This window comes from Ricinus communis, chromosome 1, assembly GCF_019578655.1.
Source record: "Ricinus communis isolate WT05 ecotype wild-type chromosome 1, ASM1957865v1, whole genome shotgun sequence".
Taxonomy (NCBI): Eukaryota; Viridiplantae; Streptophyta; class Magnoliopsida; order Malpighiales; family Euphorbiaceae; genus Ricinus; species Ricinus communis.
The window spans coordinates 33735138-33754079 of record NC_063256.1 but is presented as its reverse complement, the minus strand read 5'-3'; the positions used below and the strand labels follow the sequence as shown (position 1 = coordinate 33754079).

The following is an 18942-nucleotide window of genomic DNA, read 5'->3' as shown; positions in this document are numbered from 1 at the left end:
TGTATTGTCTTTTATTAGTTGGTTTTTCATTTTATATGTGTTTAGAATTAGGGTTTTGCATGAATTTAGATGTTTCTATGTTATGCATGTTTCTTGGGTTTTGAAATTGATAACTTTCCTTTATTGGATTTTGAACTCATAGATTATATGAATAGACAACCATGTTAAATCTTTTCTTTTTTTAGTAATGGTTAATGTACTTGAATGATTAGATTTAGGTTATGCATGATTTATGAATTTTATATTTTTATTTACTATAAGTCTTATTTTTCAATAATTTAATTTTCTTTATCATTGAAATAGGTTTGATTACGTGTATTATGCATGATCGAACTAATTTTCATTTCTTTTTCATGCATGAGCCTAAAAAACATTGGACTGGAGCATTAAAAATTAAGCAAATTTGGCCTAGAGAGAATTCTAAAGTTGATCCGCTCTAGGCACAGCCGATTGGCTGTGCATAGAGCCAACCAGCTTTATGATATGGCCAATCAACTATTCGTCCAAATTTTGTCCCTTTTTGCTAATTTCGAGAATTCTTACTATTTTCTATCAATTTTAATTGATTTTTAGTCATTTTTGAGTTAATTAGCTGTAAGAAAAGGGTTGTAATAATTTAGTTTTCCTGCTTTCCATATTTTGTTTTATTTTACTTTATGTTTTATGAATGGATGAATAAATACTTGTTGTGTGAATGGTAGTAAAATTAGACATCTAGACTTAGGCTTAAAATATGAACTTTGGCATGTAATTTGTAGCCGATTAGTTTAATATATTGTTAAACTGGCCTGCAATTATAAAATACACTTAGACCTAGTGGGTTTTGCCATGTTTAATTAATTAATTGACTTATCTAGAATATGAGAACTAAATTGGAATCACATTTTATCATAATTTTATTGGATTCTCTCACACATTCTCGGTGCGCTTTTTCTTTTTAATTTTACATACATGTTCCTTTTTTCCTTTTCTGATGAGTTGATTTCCTCGAGCTATAGATCAGCTAATCTATAACTTCTTTTTTTTTTCTCTATGTTTTTTGAGCTTAACTAATAAAAATATTTGATATTAAATTCAATTATTTCAAAAAAATAATTATAAGAACAATGACCTTAAATTGATATAATTACAATTTTTTTCCTTTTTAATCAAATAAAATAACATGAAGCAATTTATGTAGAGAAAAAGTTTTTAAAGAAAGAAATGAAATTTGTTTAATGTTTTCTTTTAATTTCGTCAACAAAAAATCAACAAACTTAATAACATAATAAAAGCGTGGCAGATATTGGTTGGAGCATGACTAGACTTGGACTGAAACTGAACGTACAGAAACAAGACCCCTTTCTCTATCCTTTTCCTTCCTTCCTTCCTTCACTAACATGTATTATCTCTTTTCTCTCTGTTAGAAGCAGTAGGTGAAAAGCAAAGACTCCCTCTCTCTCTCTTCCTCACCCAGAGATTACATTACAATATTACTGCACAACCACTACTGTTTCCCTCTACCTAATCCAATACCTAAAGCCACAAACAACAATAAAATCACCTCAACAACACCAAACAAATAAATTAAATCCAGAAACTGAGAGAAAAAAAAAATTAGAACTGAAAAAGTGAAAACAGGAAAATAAAATTAATTTATATACTTATTGAGAATTTATGGTGGTAGTTCCGTTTGTCTCTTTTGTTGACTGTGTTATCTACCGCGAATCAGAAACCCTAACCGCATTGCAGGCTCACTAATTCGTGTTACAGATCTTGGACTGACTTCTAACTCGCCGATCTAATCGAGTTAATCAGTGAGTCGGACTCAATGGACGATTCTGGCGGTTTAATGTGTTGAATAATGTTAAGCATTTTGAATTTGAAGTACTGTTGTAGTGTTCAATGTCGGCTTCTCTAGCGGCTTTCGAGCGGCCAAGAGCTGGAACTACAAATACGGTGCGGTTTTTCTTCTTCTGTTTTTTTTTCTTAAATTAATTTTTTTTTGAAATTTTTGTTCTCTTTATTTATTAAATTTGAATGTGAAAGTTTTGTTTGGATCTTATGTTGTGTATTGGTTATATGTAAATGTAGCTGAAACGGTTTTGCGGATTTTATGGTGATGGTATTAGATTTGGAATTTTAATTTATTTTCCTTTCTTATTTATTTTCTATTTTAATTGGTTTGTATAAGAGAGATCGAAGTGCGTTTTCCTACATTTTGTTTCCTTTTCTGTCTGGATTCTGAGAAAATGATGATTAGAAAAGGAAAAAAGTCCTATTATGTAACTTGTAGACGATAGCTTCTAATAAATTACAAGAAGTTCAGTATATTGTTTTTAACAAATTCAAAATGCCCTTCTCATGTTAAATCTACAATGCATGGATGGTATGAATGACTTTGTTATGGCGGCCAATTTTCAAAGATATGAAATTCTAAACCAGTTAATAATAACTAAATCATCATAAATTTTCTACCTGTTCTAAGGATATTTTTCTAGAGTATAAGGCTTTCTCTTTCCTATGCCATTTAGAAAGTAAGTGGTGAAATACATTGCAGCTGTCACAGAAAGAAAGTTTTAAGCTGATGCTGCTTAAGATTTTAAGTTAACACACATTCTGAAAGCTTGGTTTCTTAAAGCTGGAGTCGTGAATTCGTGGAATATTAGTAAATTATATACAACAAAGTCTGGGTGGTCCCTTGCCATGCTTTTCTTTATTAATTGTCGACTAGCTATGTAACCATGCAATTCCTGAGAGTGATTTTAACAAAATAAGACAAAAGCATCAGTTGAAGTGCATAATCTTGACGAATATATCAACTAATTTGAGAAGTCTCATGAACGTGTTAGAGTGAATTGCTCAGTGATAATTAGCTGAAAAATCACTTAATCGACTTCCTTGAGTGTAACAATTATGAATCTAATTGATAACACATCCTAAGCTTATGCTGTTTATTTAATGAAATTACGTCGGGATATGAGATGTAGAATGCTTAATTCTCATAGCATCCAAAATACTATATTTCAGTTGAAAACGAAATCTGCCTGTAGATGTTTTAACCTTTATATAGATAATAAACAGAAATTAATAAGTAACTCTAAAAAAATGTAAAATTAATTATTAACTTTCCTGGTTCTATTATACTTGAAGGAAGAATACTATTTGGGAATAGATCTCTCTCCAATATGGTGTGGATCATGATTAGGACTGTGTAGGAATATGCACTGCATCATTATGCAGCAATTGTAGTGACTCTCTCTCTCTCTCTCTATATATATATATATATATAAATGTATGTATGTGTATGTATATGTATATATAGTTATGGAGTGAAGGGTCTTTTGTCTTTTGAATTGACAATCTCATCCAGTTCAAGATAGTTGTAACGGTTAGGGGCTGTGTTTTTTTATTCCTAATAACATATATGTAATTTATTTAAAATTTGTCAGATGGTTTCTATTATATCATCTAACACAGGATAACTTGGCAGGTTTTCAAGAGTGGGCCACTTTTCATATCTTCTAAAGGTTGGTAATTAATTTTCACTGCTTCTTTACTTTATTCTTCTCTCCCTTTATCTAAGTTGTAATATGTCTTTATATGCTGTTTAATATGTACTCCCTTCTATGTTTGAGATTATTTGTATGATAGTGAGTCTCAAGGAATTGTCTTCCCAAAATTAATTTTCCGCATGGTCATAGTTTAATTGTCTGGGCTGGAAAGATTTATAAGCTTACTTTGGTAATGATTACAGTTCTTGTAGCATGAGATGTTCCTCTTGCTCATGATTTTACTATCTCTTTTTCATTATAACACCTATTGTTGAAAATAATAAAAACTGCTTGCTAGTGGAATTTGGATATAATATAATATAAAGCAATTTTCCTGCAAATATTTGGTGCTTAATTCTGCAGCATGTCCTCCCCCTTAATTTAATCGTATGAGTAATAAACAACTGTATCTAGCATTTTTTTTTCTTTTGGATTCGTAACGATGAAACAATGATCTGGGTGCACAATTATCAAGCTTATTTGGAGCTTACAGGTTTAAATATTGGTTTCTTAGACATGGCTTAAGGATTATTTTAGATTCACTACTATATTGAAGATGGCCTTAGATTCTATTACTGTCACAGAAGGCTAAATGGCATAAAATATTTGAGAAGTCTGCTAGTTACTTGCTCACCTTCTCTCTCTTGGAAATTTGTAATGTGTTCTCTTTCCTTGCCTGATAATTAAAAGAAAAAGGAAGCACTTTCATTTTCTAAGATGTGCATCTTAGCATAAAAAAACCTTTCTTCCACTCATTAGTGTCACATTCCTTTGAAGGGTTGAAGTATGATTATGTTGTACTTGGAACTCTGCTAAGCAACAAAGACATTGGATTGCACTAGTTAAGCTTAATTCAATTTCATCAGATTCAGTTGACACTTATATAATATTTAGTTCACAACTCAAGTTAGTTTTGATTTTCTGCAGGATTAGGCTGGAAATCTTGGAAGAAGCGTTGGTTTATCTTGACACGCACGTCATTGGTGTTCTTCAAAAATGATCCTGTTAGTACTTTTTCCATCTTTTTTCATTGGGAATTATGTAGTACTTCTTTGCCCAGTTTTAAATCATAAATTCTTTATTATTTCTGGTTGTATTATCTATAATTGTTAGCATTTAGCTAGCTTTCAATATGTTAGCCATTAAAGTATTTGAATAAGATTATTGTAAACTCAAAGTTGAAATAGTAACATTATAAAATTTTTGGTATGAGTTTAATGCAATTATCTTTGCAAATATCTATTGTTTGCTCCACTCTCACCCTCCCTAGTAGAATGATTTAGGATTGCTTGTTGTGCAGGAAATATTTTTAACTTTTAGTTTCTTTGGGACTCATAGAAAAATTGGTCAATAGAATATACTTTGCTGGTTAATCGTAAAACTAACCATTTTCAGGAACTACAAACTTAAGGAAAAAGGATAGAATCTGCACGCCAACTAATTTATCAGTTACAACAGATAACTGCCTGATTTACTGATCACCATGATTTGCCATTTCTTGCATACAGTAGATTTAATAGATGATATTTGCTAGAAAAGCAAGTTGCATTTGATTTCCAGTGTTACAACCAAACAAATGGAAACTAATTTTTCCTCTCTAAAAAGATGTATTATGCATATTATCTTCTTGTGGTGAGTCATTGTCTAGTGAAATAAATGAAGCCTTATTAATCAACTAGATATTGGATGCTGCATTTGGACATATGCTGTTCTGGTGCATCGTCTTCTAGAAGCTTATCTATGCTGGTCAGATCAATTAAAAGAGAGGCATGTTGCACGATCCTGAAAATGAACATCATGGTAATGCCTTTGTGCAGTGGTATTCCTTGTGCAACTTTGCAGGATTTCCAATTTTCAAGTGAAAATTAGCAATTACTATTTTTCCTCTTAGACTCTCAGTATCTGTTATTTGTGCAACTTTCTCTTCCAACATCATGCATGATATCTTGATGGTTGTGAATTAATGGAAACAAAAATTATGTTTTATTGTCATGCAGAGTGCCCTACCACAACGAGGTGGTGAAGTAAATCTAACTTTAGGGGGCATTGACTTGAATAATTCTGGGAGGTAAATATACTAACTATATGTTGCCTGGGGATGCTCTCTCAGAATGTGGTTTATGATTGTTACTTTCTTTGCAGTGTTGTTGTCAGAGAAGATAAGAAGTTATTAACTGTCTTGTTTCCTGATGGGCGTGATGGGCGAGCATTCACTCTCAAGGTGCTTCACTTCAGCTCTTCCCAATATTGAATTTTTTTATGAGTACTGCATTGTATTTTCCTTTTTCTTTTTTTATTTCCCTTTTCCTGGTAAGATCTGGGGGCGGTTCATGGCTTGCTTTTTCTCTATGAATGTTTAGCATGTAAGCACCTTCTCATTTTGCTTTTCTAAGTTCAGGCTGAGACATCAGAGGATTTATATGAGTGGAAAACGGCTCTTGAACATGCCCTTGCACAAGCACCAAGTGCGGCCCTTGTCATGGGACATAATGGGATTTTTCGCAGTGATACAAATGAGGCTGAAGGGTCTTTTCATCAATGTTTGTACTTCTCCATTATACATCTTAACTTCTTTCTTTCTTTCTTTGTTAATTTTTTTCCTTCAAAAGATCTTAAGATATATGCCAAGTTTTCCTCTATTTGTTTTCCTGATTTGTGGATCCTACAAAATGCATATTTTGATCAGGGAGGGATAAACGTCCTGTTAAGTCTTTGGTTGTTGGAAGACCGATTTTGCTTGCCCTTGAAGATATTGATGGGGGTCCATCTTTTCTTGAGAAGGCTCTTCGATTTCTAGAGAGATTTGGTGAGTTAAGATTCCAAACTTGTTGAAGTTTTTATATCAGCAGTTTTTTTCTAGCATGTTACTGTTTAAGATTGTAATGGCAGAGGAATTGTTGCTTCTGTGTATTTTCATCCAGAAAAGGGGTAAAGTAACAATGGTAACTGCAGAAAAATCATAATTTAGGCTGCCGCTGTCAGAATTGGGTGCTAATGATTTAGGCTGTAGGCTTTCTTTAACATGTCTTGTTTTATGGTGGCAACCTGTTGGTTCATATTGATCTTTGTTGAAGTAATATATTTATTACTTTTTGGTTAAGAAAAGCTGCATTTTACACTCTTTAGGCAGTTGCAGATCCTTTTTCGAGATTCCAATGAGTAATGGCTTTAAATATTATTTACTAGGGTACCTTTCATCTGCTGCCACTGACAGAGTCTGGAATTACGAATTGGCTTTGAGTTGGGTGGGTGGCTTATTTATGCGCCGCTCTTGTGTCACTTGTTTATGATATACCATCAATGCTACACCATTACTGTTGTTACCATGATCACCACTCAATACCCCACCATCATTGTCAATACCACTGCTTTCTGGTACCAGCACTGCCACTGCTGCTGACATACTTTTATCACTACAGCTCCTATCTTCCCCTAAACTATCTAAATGTGGAACACAAATTTTCATTGCTTTAGAATAAATTTATTTTCTCAACAAAACATAACATGCAGTTGAATGGTCATTAAATACTATTTCATTTGCTCCTTATTATGTTACATTACTCTCCTTATTCTATTATTGTTGTTTGCATTCAGTTCCCTTACATCCTTCAAAACATGCTACATTAGCATGTCTTGACATGATGTCGTTAGTTTAGATGTCAAACAGTTGGTTCTTTCCTGTAAATCTATTAGTACGAAGTGCGTGCTAAAAGGTGTAGTCGTGGTTGCATGCATAAGCTGATAACAATGTGCCATGTAGAGGGGTAGCATGGATGTATTTATGAATTTTGTCACTAATACTTGGTGTTTTCTCACAGGAACTAAAGTAGAAGGAATTTTGCGACAGTCTGCTGATGTTGAGGAGGTTGAACGCAGAGTTCAAGAATACGAACAAGGTCTCATTTCTTTCCAAGTTAATGTTTAACTTCAAAACATTCATAAAACTCAAATTTGATGCTTAAATGTATATTTTCTTTATTTTTAAGATTTTATGCTGCCCTTTCTGTACAGTTGTCTTCCATAAACTTCCAACTGAGGCTTCTATTTGTAATTTTCCTCTTGATCATTACCAGGAAAGACTGATTTTGAACCAGATGAAGATGCTCATGTTGTTGCTGATTGTGTCAAGGTATTTTTCCTAGGATACATGGTGCATTTTTTATTTCCTGATGAATACCTTGGTTTAGTATTCAACCCAGCTTTATGATCTGTAGCATGTCCTAAGGGAGTTGCCTTCCTCTCCAGTTCCGGCATCTTGCTGCACTGCATTGCTTGAAGCTTATAGTAAGTTCAGCTCCATGTATCATCTGCATATTTTCTTATTTTTATTTTTTTATTGCTATTTTTTCCTTTTCTTCTCTCTTATGTATAGCCTCATTCTTGATGCCTATGATCAGATGAGGTTGGATCATTTGTTATTTTGTCATTATCCAGTTTATCATGTTATGTGTAGCAATGCACGTTCTTAAAAGTTGGTTAAACTTGTCGTGGGTTCCTTAATTTTCTTTTTCCATCATAGAGGAAATAAGGTAATTAGGTGGTATACTTTGTTTGTATGTATCTTGGAACTCCTTTTAATGACCTAACATTCTCTAATTATTTCCATTGCATGTTCAAGAAAAGAGAATTTCTGATCCAATTCTTTCTTTTAGCATATGTTCTTTCGGGTTTTTTAAATGTAAAATCAGAATGGTAGTTGCATTAATATCTGACATGGTATAAGGGTTTTATTTCTTTTAAACAAATTTTGATTTGATTAGCTCTAAAGTAATTTTAAATAACCACAAAATAATTATTTTATACCCTTTGTGTTATTAAGTGAAATATGGGTTCTTACTTTTTCACTGCGTAGAGGAAATCAAGAAAGAAGAATTTTGATCCAATTCTTTCTTTGTAGCATATTCATGTTATGCATTGGTAACTTTTGAAATTCTATATTCCTGGTAAGCATGAGTTGTTGGTATCTCATAAAATAGAAATATCCTCTTTTGCTTGTGCGTGTGTGCGCACTGTTGTTAGAATCTTAGGATTCACGATGCAAGTCGATTTCTACACAAAGCGAATTGACTCTATTGATTGAATCGAAAAATATGTGAATTGCTTCCCAAATCATCGGCATTGAATCAATTGAATAGCACGAGTTTTTCAATTCTTATGCTTTGTAAGATTGAGTCAGTCTAAAAGAGAGATAAAAACCAATAAGACCCACTTTGACTTGAGCAGAAAAAAAGAAAAAAGTAAGAAGAGAGATTGACATATGAAGGTCAGTACACACAAAGAGAAAAATGATACTTAATCACCAAAGAAGTCGAGGTGAATTAAGATCCTTTCTTCATTTGCAATTCAAAATCAAGGTGTACATCCTTTTTCTTCTTCTCATCCTTATTTCAAAACTTCTGTCCTCTTTCTTTCCTTTACAATACTGTAATTTTTTGTAAAATTCGTACTCTTCTTTGTTAATTAATATAGCTCACATGTCTGAACCAAGGCCACTACTTTTTGTTTTACATCCTAAAATATTTGCATGATGTACACATTCATCATGTTTAAATTTTAAACTCACTTGTATTCCACTAGCATCAATTACTAATATTGTCGTTGTTTTCTTGGCCACTAGCATCACTTTTGAGTTACAGTATATAGTCACTTTTAAACTTGCACATATTTAAAATTCTAATCTATAATCACACGTCAGAATATAAAATAATTTGTATTATTATAATATTTTTCTTTTGAATAATAAATCACTTTAAATCTCTGGGTTTTGATTTTATTTTATTATTAACATCTAGAATTATATATCATAAAATTATGGAATATATAATATAAAATTTAGTTCGAAAATTAATAAAACTTACTTTTAAGAACGTGAAATGATTCTTATGATTCGGTTTGTTAGTTGTATCTATCCCACATCGCCTAGTTATTAGGTTGTTATAATGTTTATATGTGGATCATACACTCTCTTTCTTTGAGCTAGCTTTTGGGAATGAGTTCTATCCAAGCCCATTTGTCATGTTATCAGAGCTGCCTTTTGTCTGCAATGATGGGTTTGGACCTGGCCTGTTTGCATGTCACGCTGGGCGTGAGGCAGTGTTAGAAGTTATATCTATCCCACATCACCTAGGTACTGGGTTGTTATAGTGTATGCATGTGGATTGGGCACCCTCTCCTTTGAACTAGCTTTTGAGCATAAGTTCTACCCAAGCCTATTTATCATGGTTCGATTCTCGTTTCTTGATTCACAAAGTGAGGAATTTGATTCTTGATTTGACAACTATGTCTGTGTGTGTATTTATCTGATAAATTTAGAAACTTAGAGAGTATTTTGGATAAAGTTTTAAAGAAGTTCTTCAAATTCACACGTTAAAAATAAGCAAGGATCATGTGCATTGCATGCGACATGAAATTAGTAAGCAAAAATGCAATCAAGAATTAGGATAATTACTTTTCCAAATCGAAGAACAAAGGCTTGTTAAGAACTCTTGTTCCTGTTAGAAGATCCTTCCATGTACATGCATCTATAGGTCTTGGTGTATATAATATCTCCTTATCTTGTTACTTGACTAATGTATTATGGGCATGGTAAGATGCCTGATATTGTTCTTCTCCTGTTTTATTGAATTAGAAATTGATCGTAAGGAAGCTCGAATTAATGCAATGCGCTCTGCAATATTGGAGACTTTTCCTGAACCAAATCGACGTTTATTACAGAGGTAATCTCTCTGTAGATATCTTCTTACTCATCATTATGCATTCAGATTTGAGTTTAAACTTAAAATTTCAAGTTGGGTTTGTTACTTTAGCCAATGCACCTTTAGCTTCAGAATTGTTTTGTTATCAATAAATACATTTTGAGTGACTTTTTTTTTTTTATGAAGTTGGAGATCTCATTTGATTATTGAAATACTTCTGTTTCAATGAACTCGGTGCATTGAAATGACATAAATTATCTTTAATAAGGCATTTTATTTCAGCACTGTCTGATTGTGAGTTAGATTGTAAATGCAAATTGACGCTTGTTTATTTCTCCTGGATGCTTACACTACAAAAAGTAGAGCGATTATTAATAGCTTATTATACATTACAAAATGGTCAAGTTTTATGCCACAAAAAGTCTTGGAAGTGTATAATATATTTTTCATTGGAAATTGTTGTTCTTATGTTTATGACTAGCTTGTTATGTTATACATGTTAAGAAAAGCGAGCAAAATTTAGAGAGTTAATAAAAGAACAAAATATTTAAAGTTCTTCTAAGGTAGAATATATATGTGGATTGGGCAGAACCTTGTAAAGGAATGTGCAAGTTGTTTAGTGGTGTGGCTAGAGATTTCTCCTGATGTGGCCCATAGATTTAATTATTTTTGCATGTACTACATAGCATTAGGTTCAGTTGTAGGACAAATCTCATTCAGCTTATATCATGGTATATTGTTTACTTTCTCCTCATATTATGTTATTTGGGTTCCATATATTTCATGTGTTTTTCTTATAAGTGAGAAGATATTCCATAGAGGATGGAACCCCTTTTTTGAGTTTGTATCATGGTATATTGTTTACTTTCTCCTCATATTATGTTATTTGGGGATCCATATATGTCATGTGTTTTTCTTATAAGTGAGAAGATATTTCATAGAGGATGGAACCCCTTTTTTTTTGAGTTTATAATGCAGCTGTGGGATGTGAAAGCTCTAAAATTTTTTAGTTCGTGTGGCCCTTCCTTTTGTAGGGCCTTGCTACTCTGGGAAGCTTGTAATTGATAATGAATTTGCCTTAGTTGGGTTCATTATTGTTAATGCACCTTAAATTTACTTAATTTGTGACTGATGATCTTAGGTTGTATCCAGTATGCTTGTTTGTTTCTAATATTTATCTGTCTTGATTCTTTACAGAATTTTGAAGATGATGCATACAGTCTCTTCTCACGCTAATGAAAATAGAATGACTGCATCTGCTGTTGCTGCTTGCATGGCACCCTTGCTACTACGTCCTCTATTAGCCGGTGAATGTGAGTTAGAGGATGACTTCGATTTTAATGGTGATAGTTCTGCTCAGCTTCTTGCTGCTGCTAATGCTGCTAATAATGCTCAAGCCATCATTACAACTCTTTTAGAGGAGTATGAGAATATATTTGATGTAAGATATGCTTCAGTTGTTTATTTGATACTGGAACACTTTTTTATTTATTGCTTCTATTTATCTTGGTGTGGTAATTGATGGGGTTTTGGTTTTATTAATAATGCTGATCTTTTTGTTTTGAACAAAATGAAGTTCTGCTGTAGGCTTGGTGGAGCATATTTTGTTGTATAGGGTTAGATCAAGAGATGTTCCTATTATGTTTGCCATTGTTGAAGTTTGTGATAAATGCTCTTATACTTTGTGAAAAGCATTTTTTTGTTATCCTTGTTTCTGTAATGATAGCTATTATCTGCTGTTTCAGGATGAAAATCTACACAGATGCTCCATTTCTGCTGATTCTCGGATTGAAAACAGTGGGAGTGATGATTCATCTGATGATGAAAATATGGATATAAAGGATAACGGTTACCATGATGCAGAAAATGAAGTTGATCAAGAAACTGATGATGATGCTGATGCTGAACGAGTACTCAGTGGAAAATTAAGTGAAAGCAGTGGTTATGCTGGCAGTGATCTTTATGACTATAAGGTTGAGGTTGTCCCTTATACAGAAGCATATCCATATATTCCAACATTTTCCCCCTGCATGTTAAACTAGTAATAAAAATCGGACTCGTTCTTTTGTTTTTGTGCATGTGCATTGACCTGAGATTAGTGCTATTTGTATTTTGGATGGATCCCTTCATTTTGTCTTTCTAATTTTAAGCTGCCTGATACCTCAGCTGTACTTCTTGCCATTAGATGCTGATCAGCGTCTTTCAGATTTAGGGCTTCCATCCTAGGTTACCAGTATTTTTAAAACCAAGTTTCTACAACTCCAAGTGTTTAACCTCGAGTGACTGCTCTTTAAACTTGTCTTTGGCGTATTCCTTTTGCTAATATTCTGCAAAGTCATATTATTTGTAAAGAATGGGCGTTTTGGTTTTGATGTTACGCTATACTGGTGTATTTGGTTGGAAAGACTACCAAGATTACCGGGAAGCATCTTTTATTTTAAGTGGAACAGCGACATTTTAAAGGATTTTAGATGCTATGCATTTGGTCCCTATTTGTGAAGGTTATCTTTCTACTTAGTGTATCACTGGGGCCCTTCAGATAACCTGGTCGCTACTAAATCTTCCGTTTCTTTCTTTCCGGCTTCCAATTTAATATAAAGTGTTTGATTTGTCTTCTATGGTTCTATTTTGTTCCAAAACTTATTCAGGCTGCTATAATCTTTAATTGATGTGGATACATTCAATTTGTACACATGCAGGCTTTTGGTGGTGCTGATTCGGATGTTGGATCACCTAGACATAATCAGGCTTCGGCTGAGAGTTCGAGTGTACCTGTTGGTTCTGTCCAAACTAAAGAGCCTAATATTCAACCTTTGGAACAACCAAGTAAACTGAAGAAAGGAAACGAGACTTTAGTTAATGAAATGGATGTTTCAAGTGCATTACCTGCTGGTGAATCATACCGATCAATGGGTGAAATTCTATCTTCAATGGATCCTGTGGCTATTCCCATACCTGGGCTAGAATCATCTGCTGAGAAGCCTGCTGGTAAAGTTGCAACCCCTAATGCCAATGGGAAGCGGTCAACATTCTGGGGAAGAAGTAATGTAAGTCATAATCTGTTGATGCATCATCCGGCATATATGTTTCAACTATATGGAAATATAGATCACATGGAGTTTATGACACATGCATTATTAATTTTAAACATTCTATTGCTGAATTTTATTCCATTAAAGTTATTTAATAAGCCCGTAAAAGGTTCCTAACAACTACTTGGTTAACTAAACCTTGAAAAGGAAATCTGCTAAGAGTTGGTTAATGAAGATTTTACAGTAGAAGTTCAACCTCAATGCAACATTTTGTATGGGTTTCTCCTTCAATAATTTGTCTTCTTTTTATTTGGTTTGGGTGTATGTTGGGGGAACAAAAATGTGGAAACATAACTTCCTCCATTTGGAAACCTAGGAGAAGTGGAAGGAAAAGCAAATTGTGAAGACTGAAATTCCATAATGCTTCTTGTTTATTGTTTTATTTATTTATTTATTATTGTTATTATTATTGTTGTTATTATTATTCTCTGGAGCAAAAATGGCAGGGCAAGTAGATAGTTTGCCATAAAATATGCTGATCGGTTGTTTTTCTCCTCACATTCTCATTCTGGAGAGAGGGATTTTGGTGGTTGGAGAAATTTTTTTTTTATTTTTATTTTTACCCCATTCTCTTCTTTTTTTCTCCTTTATCTAATCTAAATATGATTCTTATCTTTTACTTCCATGCTTCCCGCTTTCCCCTTTCTCCACAAGGCTTACCTGTAGCTTTATGTCAATCTTCCTATATCTCTTGTAACATTTATGTAGTCTTCAAAAGCAATTGCCACCTTTGGGGTTGGGAACTTGGAGTAAGAGCATGAGTTCCTTAAGCAGAAGTGTCTACGGTCTGCTATTGTTACTTGACATGGATCATAAAATTTCTAAAGCTATGAGTTGTCCTCAAAACTTTTAACTTGGGATTTTCTATGATTTTTTTAATTAGTCGTAAGTGGGAGATGAGATTATTAGGTCTTATACTGCAATATTAGGCATCTAATATTCTTTTTCTTTATACAGGCCAGAAAGACACCATCAGTGGAATCAGTTGATTCTTCTGGAGAAGAAGAGTAAGACACTATTTGTATTCTTTTGAACTACTATAATGTATGTCCCTTGGCACTATTAGCAACATTTGTATCCCGGCATACTCCTTTTTGGGTTGTGCTTTCAAGCTAGCTAAATTAATGCATCTGTCTCAACATTCTATAAGAACTGGTAGTCTTTAAGTTGTTACTCAGTATTGTTATTGGTATTAGTTCAACTGGATATAAATTATTGCATTTCTCTCATTTCAATTTTTATGTTACTAATTGGAAAATTTTGAATGGTGAACAAATTTTTAAAATCCAAATATGGCAGGAACATAACGCAGTTAGGTGTAATGAAAAGACAAAAATCATACTTTATGTAGATCCAAGAAAGCCCAAGTTTAATATGAATGATAAGCATAACATGAATTATAAGCATATAATGTTTCTGTAATTTATTTGTTTTTGACAGATTGTATGTGTTGCTCAAAGTCAAAACATTTTGTATATCTGAGCCCCAGCCTATGTGTATTTGAAGCATTATCTGCTATCATTACAACCCTCATTTTATTTTTTTCATGTGATCTGTACTGGTTGTCCATTATAGTTTTACAAAAATGAGTTGCATTTTTCGTAGGCTGGCTATTCAGAGGCTTGAGATCACAAAAAATGACTTGAAGCACAGGATAGCAAAGGAGGTCTAGTTTCTCCCTTTTAAATTCTTGCTCTCACTAATGAAACATAATTGCTTCTTCTTTTTTTCCTAACAATCTTGATCATTCATCTGTTCAGGCCCGGGGAAATGCAATTTTACAAGCCAGCTTAGAGAGGAGGAAGCAAGCTTTGCATGAGCGACGCTTGGCACTTGAACAAGATGTACATATTTTAACTTATTACACATTTCATTCTCTTAAAGCTATTTTCAGGTTTTGTTTCTATGGCCCTTTTTGTGTTAAATGGTGAACTTGGTGCTAGAAGCTCTATGGATTCATACTAGCTTCTTGGTAGACACTTTGTTGTATGCATTTCTAGTCAAGGTGGTTCGACCATACAAGACGTAAAGGAGTTGCCATGATTGCAACACGTAGCATGATTTTGTGATAAGAACATTGGATATCTTTAGTCAATCACCAATTGCATTTCTTACACATTAATGCAAGCATTCGAAATTCCTGCTTACTTTCTTGAACACTATATTTTTATTTCTTGATTGGCTATGGAAGTAAAAAAAGATAAAAATAAACACATTTATTTCCTTTGCCAATTTAGTACTAAAAAACCTTTTCAGAAAAATACCAGTTTGACCTCTACAAAGCCCTACTACTCCTATTCCTCAATAGCATCCAGCCTTCAGTCGGCTCTTTACTATGGGAAAAATTTCTCTAGTGAAAAAATTAAGAGTAGTTAAGTGGAATCTTTTTGGTTATTTTCAACATATGATTGGTTGTAATTTAGTATGAGTACTTGAAGGTCTTCAACTAAATGAGAATGCTGTACATGGAAATATAGCTGCATGGTCTAGCATTTCTGGATGGATATGACATTTTATAACAATTATTTCTTACTTTCTCTCTTTTTGTATTACCATTATGATGTATTCTATAATGTTGTGTCCTTGTGGAGTAAATATATTGATTGCTGCATTTTCTGTGCCTACTGACTTGTGAATGACTGTATATAGGTGTCGAGATTACAAGAGCAGTTGCAAGCTGAAAGAGATCTTAGAGCTGCACTGGAAGTCGGCTTGAGCATGTCTTCTGGACAATTCTCCAGTTCACGTGGCATGGATTCTAAAGTTTGTATAGATCTTGAGTGACTTTACCTTTTATCCCTAATTATTCACATGTAATTTGTATTAGGTAATACACATTCTTATGACTTGAATTGATGTGAAGACGAGGGCTGAGCTTGAGGAGATTGCTCTTGCTGAAGCAGATGTTGCCAGGTTGAAGCAGAAAGTTGCAGAACTTCACCATCAACTTAACCAGCAACGACAGCATCATTATGGTTCTCTCTCTGATGCACGCGACCGTTATCAACATGTCCAAAATCATAGCTCCCAACAGTGAGTTGCAAGTCATTATCTTTTCAATTACCCAATTTTTGTTGTCAATTTGCATGGATAGTTGCATATAACTTTTCCTTTACCTGTTCTGAATCATTCACTCATCGCTCTATTAGGTCCAGGCAACTCCAATTATGCTATTGCCTTATTGGTATGAATATGATGTCACACATGGGATTTCCCATCAGTATTCTTTTCTCAATTCTCTTTTGGGGGTCCTTGTGGTTGGAACTCTATTAAAGGAGTAATATATTGAGTGGCTTACTTGTTGGGCCCCCACTTCCAGGCTCCCCAAGGCGGCTACTCAAATATCAGGACCGATGATTTTATTCAAGTTTAGATATTGCACGCTACATGTGAAGAATCTGCTTAAATTTTTCTGTTTGTTTGTCGTGCTAAAGACGCAACTTTCGAAGCTACATTAGTACATATTACATTTTGTTACTTGGTATGGAATCTAAATATCCAAATTCCAGAGCCTTGCTAACAAAACGTGTTGTCATGAAGTTCATTTGATAGCTTTTGGTAGAAAGAAAGGGCAAAGTACCTTTTGGCTTGTCACTTGAAACCTATCTGATTTTTCTTTTATTTGAAGTTTATTTGTTTCCCATCCTTTTCTTTTTTTTCAATCTCATGCTGGAAGCCTAAAATGAATTAGAGATGAATAGCCTTATGATTAAAGAAATTACTGACTAGTTCACATGTTATATCATGAAAGTGGTGCTATGGCATTTTTTAATATTCTTGTTGTATCCTTTTCTTTATTATTTTCAAATTCTGATATCTGCAGGAGATTTCTTCAGCAAGATTTTGATACAACCCTTGCTTTTGTCAATCATGAAAGGAAGCAAAGAACTGAGGTATTTTTATAGCTTCATGTTGAGTTGATTTAACATTTTTCAAGAGATTCAGAAAGTAGAATGTGGATTTTCCCAATACCATCTTTCATCATGCTAGCCCCTATTGTCCATTCTTTGCAGCATAGTAAGTTGATGTTGGCATTTGATTATGTCATTGTTCATTTAAGCTTCTGAACATGTCATGGAACACTTTCTAAATTATTTTGTTGACATTGCACTTCTCGTTGTTCCTTGAGAGTTCGAAATTCAAGTATCTACTCTGCTTAGGATCAGACCTTTTGTTCTGTTGCCCCCTCTTTTATTATAGTTCGCAAGTAGTTCTGCTCTGAACAGAATAGAAAGGAAAAGAGATCCATATAGCTGAACCACATCATTTTGTGACTAAGGCATGATTGAATTGATCTAGTCATAAATAATATATGCTGCAGGAAAATTTGTTGGTGCCAGATTGGAGAAATATTAAAGTAACAGGATTAGCAACTGGCAGCAGTAGCAGGCAGCTCCCTCAAAAGCAATTTATGGAATCAACAAGTCTGAGTGATTCCAAAAGTACTGAGGCATCCACCAACATGTCAATGGATGAGCTCTGTGGTGTTGACTCTGCTCCCTCCACTTCAAGAGCAGTAGAGGTAAGGCTTTTCTTAGAGTGCATGTTAATGTGAACTTGCAATTTCAAAATTCTTTTTTTTCTGACTTTGTATTCAGATTGGAGATATGGATATGTCAGCTTTCCAAAACCTTGGATGCTTCTTGAATTAAATTTGTTCAGGGACTGACAAAAAATATTGATAAAAAATGAAAGAATAAGTTACTGGGAAGAAAAAAAAAATATAAGGTTGGATATGCATCTATATCCATGAGAATTACATAAGTACGAGAAAAATCCTGATTTCTCCCAAAAGATGAAAATAGGATTCTTAAGGATAATAAGGCTTTTCGATTCCAATATTCCTAGATGTTGATTTTACCACTTTGGTTGCAGATGATGGATTATCCAAGACATCCATCAGCAGCATCTTCTGCTTTGGTAGAATTAACTACCCGGCTTGATTTCTTCAAGGAAAGGCGTTCTCAATTAATGGAACAGCTCCACAACCTGGACTTAAACTATGGTGCAACATCCTCTCAAGATTTTATTTATAAACCATCATCCCCACCCTGGAACTGACAAGAGAAAAACTGATGCTCATTGCTCGCCTGTGAAGTCATGTTGTTGTATATTCTTCAGGATTGCATATAGGTGTATCTTGTGTACTCTTGCTTCAATTCCAAAATTCTTTTCCCCCCACCACCCCCAAAACCTGTTCTTTTTTTCCTTTTTTTTTTTTTTCTCATTTTCATTTTTCATTTTTCTAGGTAGAAAATGATTGGATTCTGATCCTGATGGCTCCCGTTTCTTCCCTACCATTGCCTCTCCTTTTGTCATAATACTCTGTAAACAATATTGAGTTGTTACCTGTTGTGTCAATAGTAGGTATTGAAAAATATGTTTTGAGAAACCTATCTTGTATGTGTCCGACAAGAATTGTCTTGTGTATATGGAAGTGAACGAGTCAATGACTGTTCGGAATTTGATGGGTGTATTTGAAGGCAATTTTTATGTGGAGTAATGCTCCTCCACCCCAATTTAAATATTTAATAGATTTGTTTGGTTTATTTATTCTAATACCTTCTCTTTGCTGACAGTAGCCACAAAATTAGTGCGTCATTTAGGGCTTGAAATAAATAA

General features: G+C 33.7%; 1 protein-coding gene across 5 annotated transcripts; it reads left to right on the top strand.

Annotated features, from left to right (window-relative positions):
• Nucleotides 1-1324: 1324 nt before the first annotated feature.
• LOC8258216 (rho GTPase-activating protein 7) lies at nt 1325-18879 on the top strand. 5 transcript variants are annotated; one of them, XR_001535706.3, is made up of 23 exons: nt 1333-1938; nt 3473-3509; nt 4461-4537; nt 5531-5601; nt 5676-5754; nt 5932-6073; nt 6220-6339; nt 7352-7429; nt 7607-7662; nt 7748-7817; nt 10162-10249; nt 11426-11669; nt 11974-12207; nt 12928-13275; nt 14278-14327; nt 14926-14986; nt 15081-15164; nt 15970-16083; nt 16184-16353; nt 17144-17213; nt 17642-17842; nt 18196-18453; nt 18570-18879. XR_001535706.3 is itself a non-coding variant. In XM_015723515.3 (22 exons), exons 1-22 carry the CDS (start codon nt 1885-1887, stop codon nt 18379-18381), a joined length of 2631 nt encoding a protein of 876 aa, XP_015579001.2. In that variant the 5' UTR covers nt 1333-1884; the 3' UTR covers nt 18382-18879. The 5 variants fall into 5 exon arrangements, 4 of the variants coding, with proteins under 4 accessions (XP_048229808.1, XP_015579001.2, XP_015579000.2 ...); XM_015723515.3 differs by having other exon boundaries at nt 10165-10249; nt 18196-18879; XM_015723514.3 differs by having other exon boundaries at nt 1334-1938; nt 18196-18879.
• Nucleotides 18880-18942: the final 63 nt, after the last annotated feature.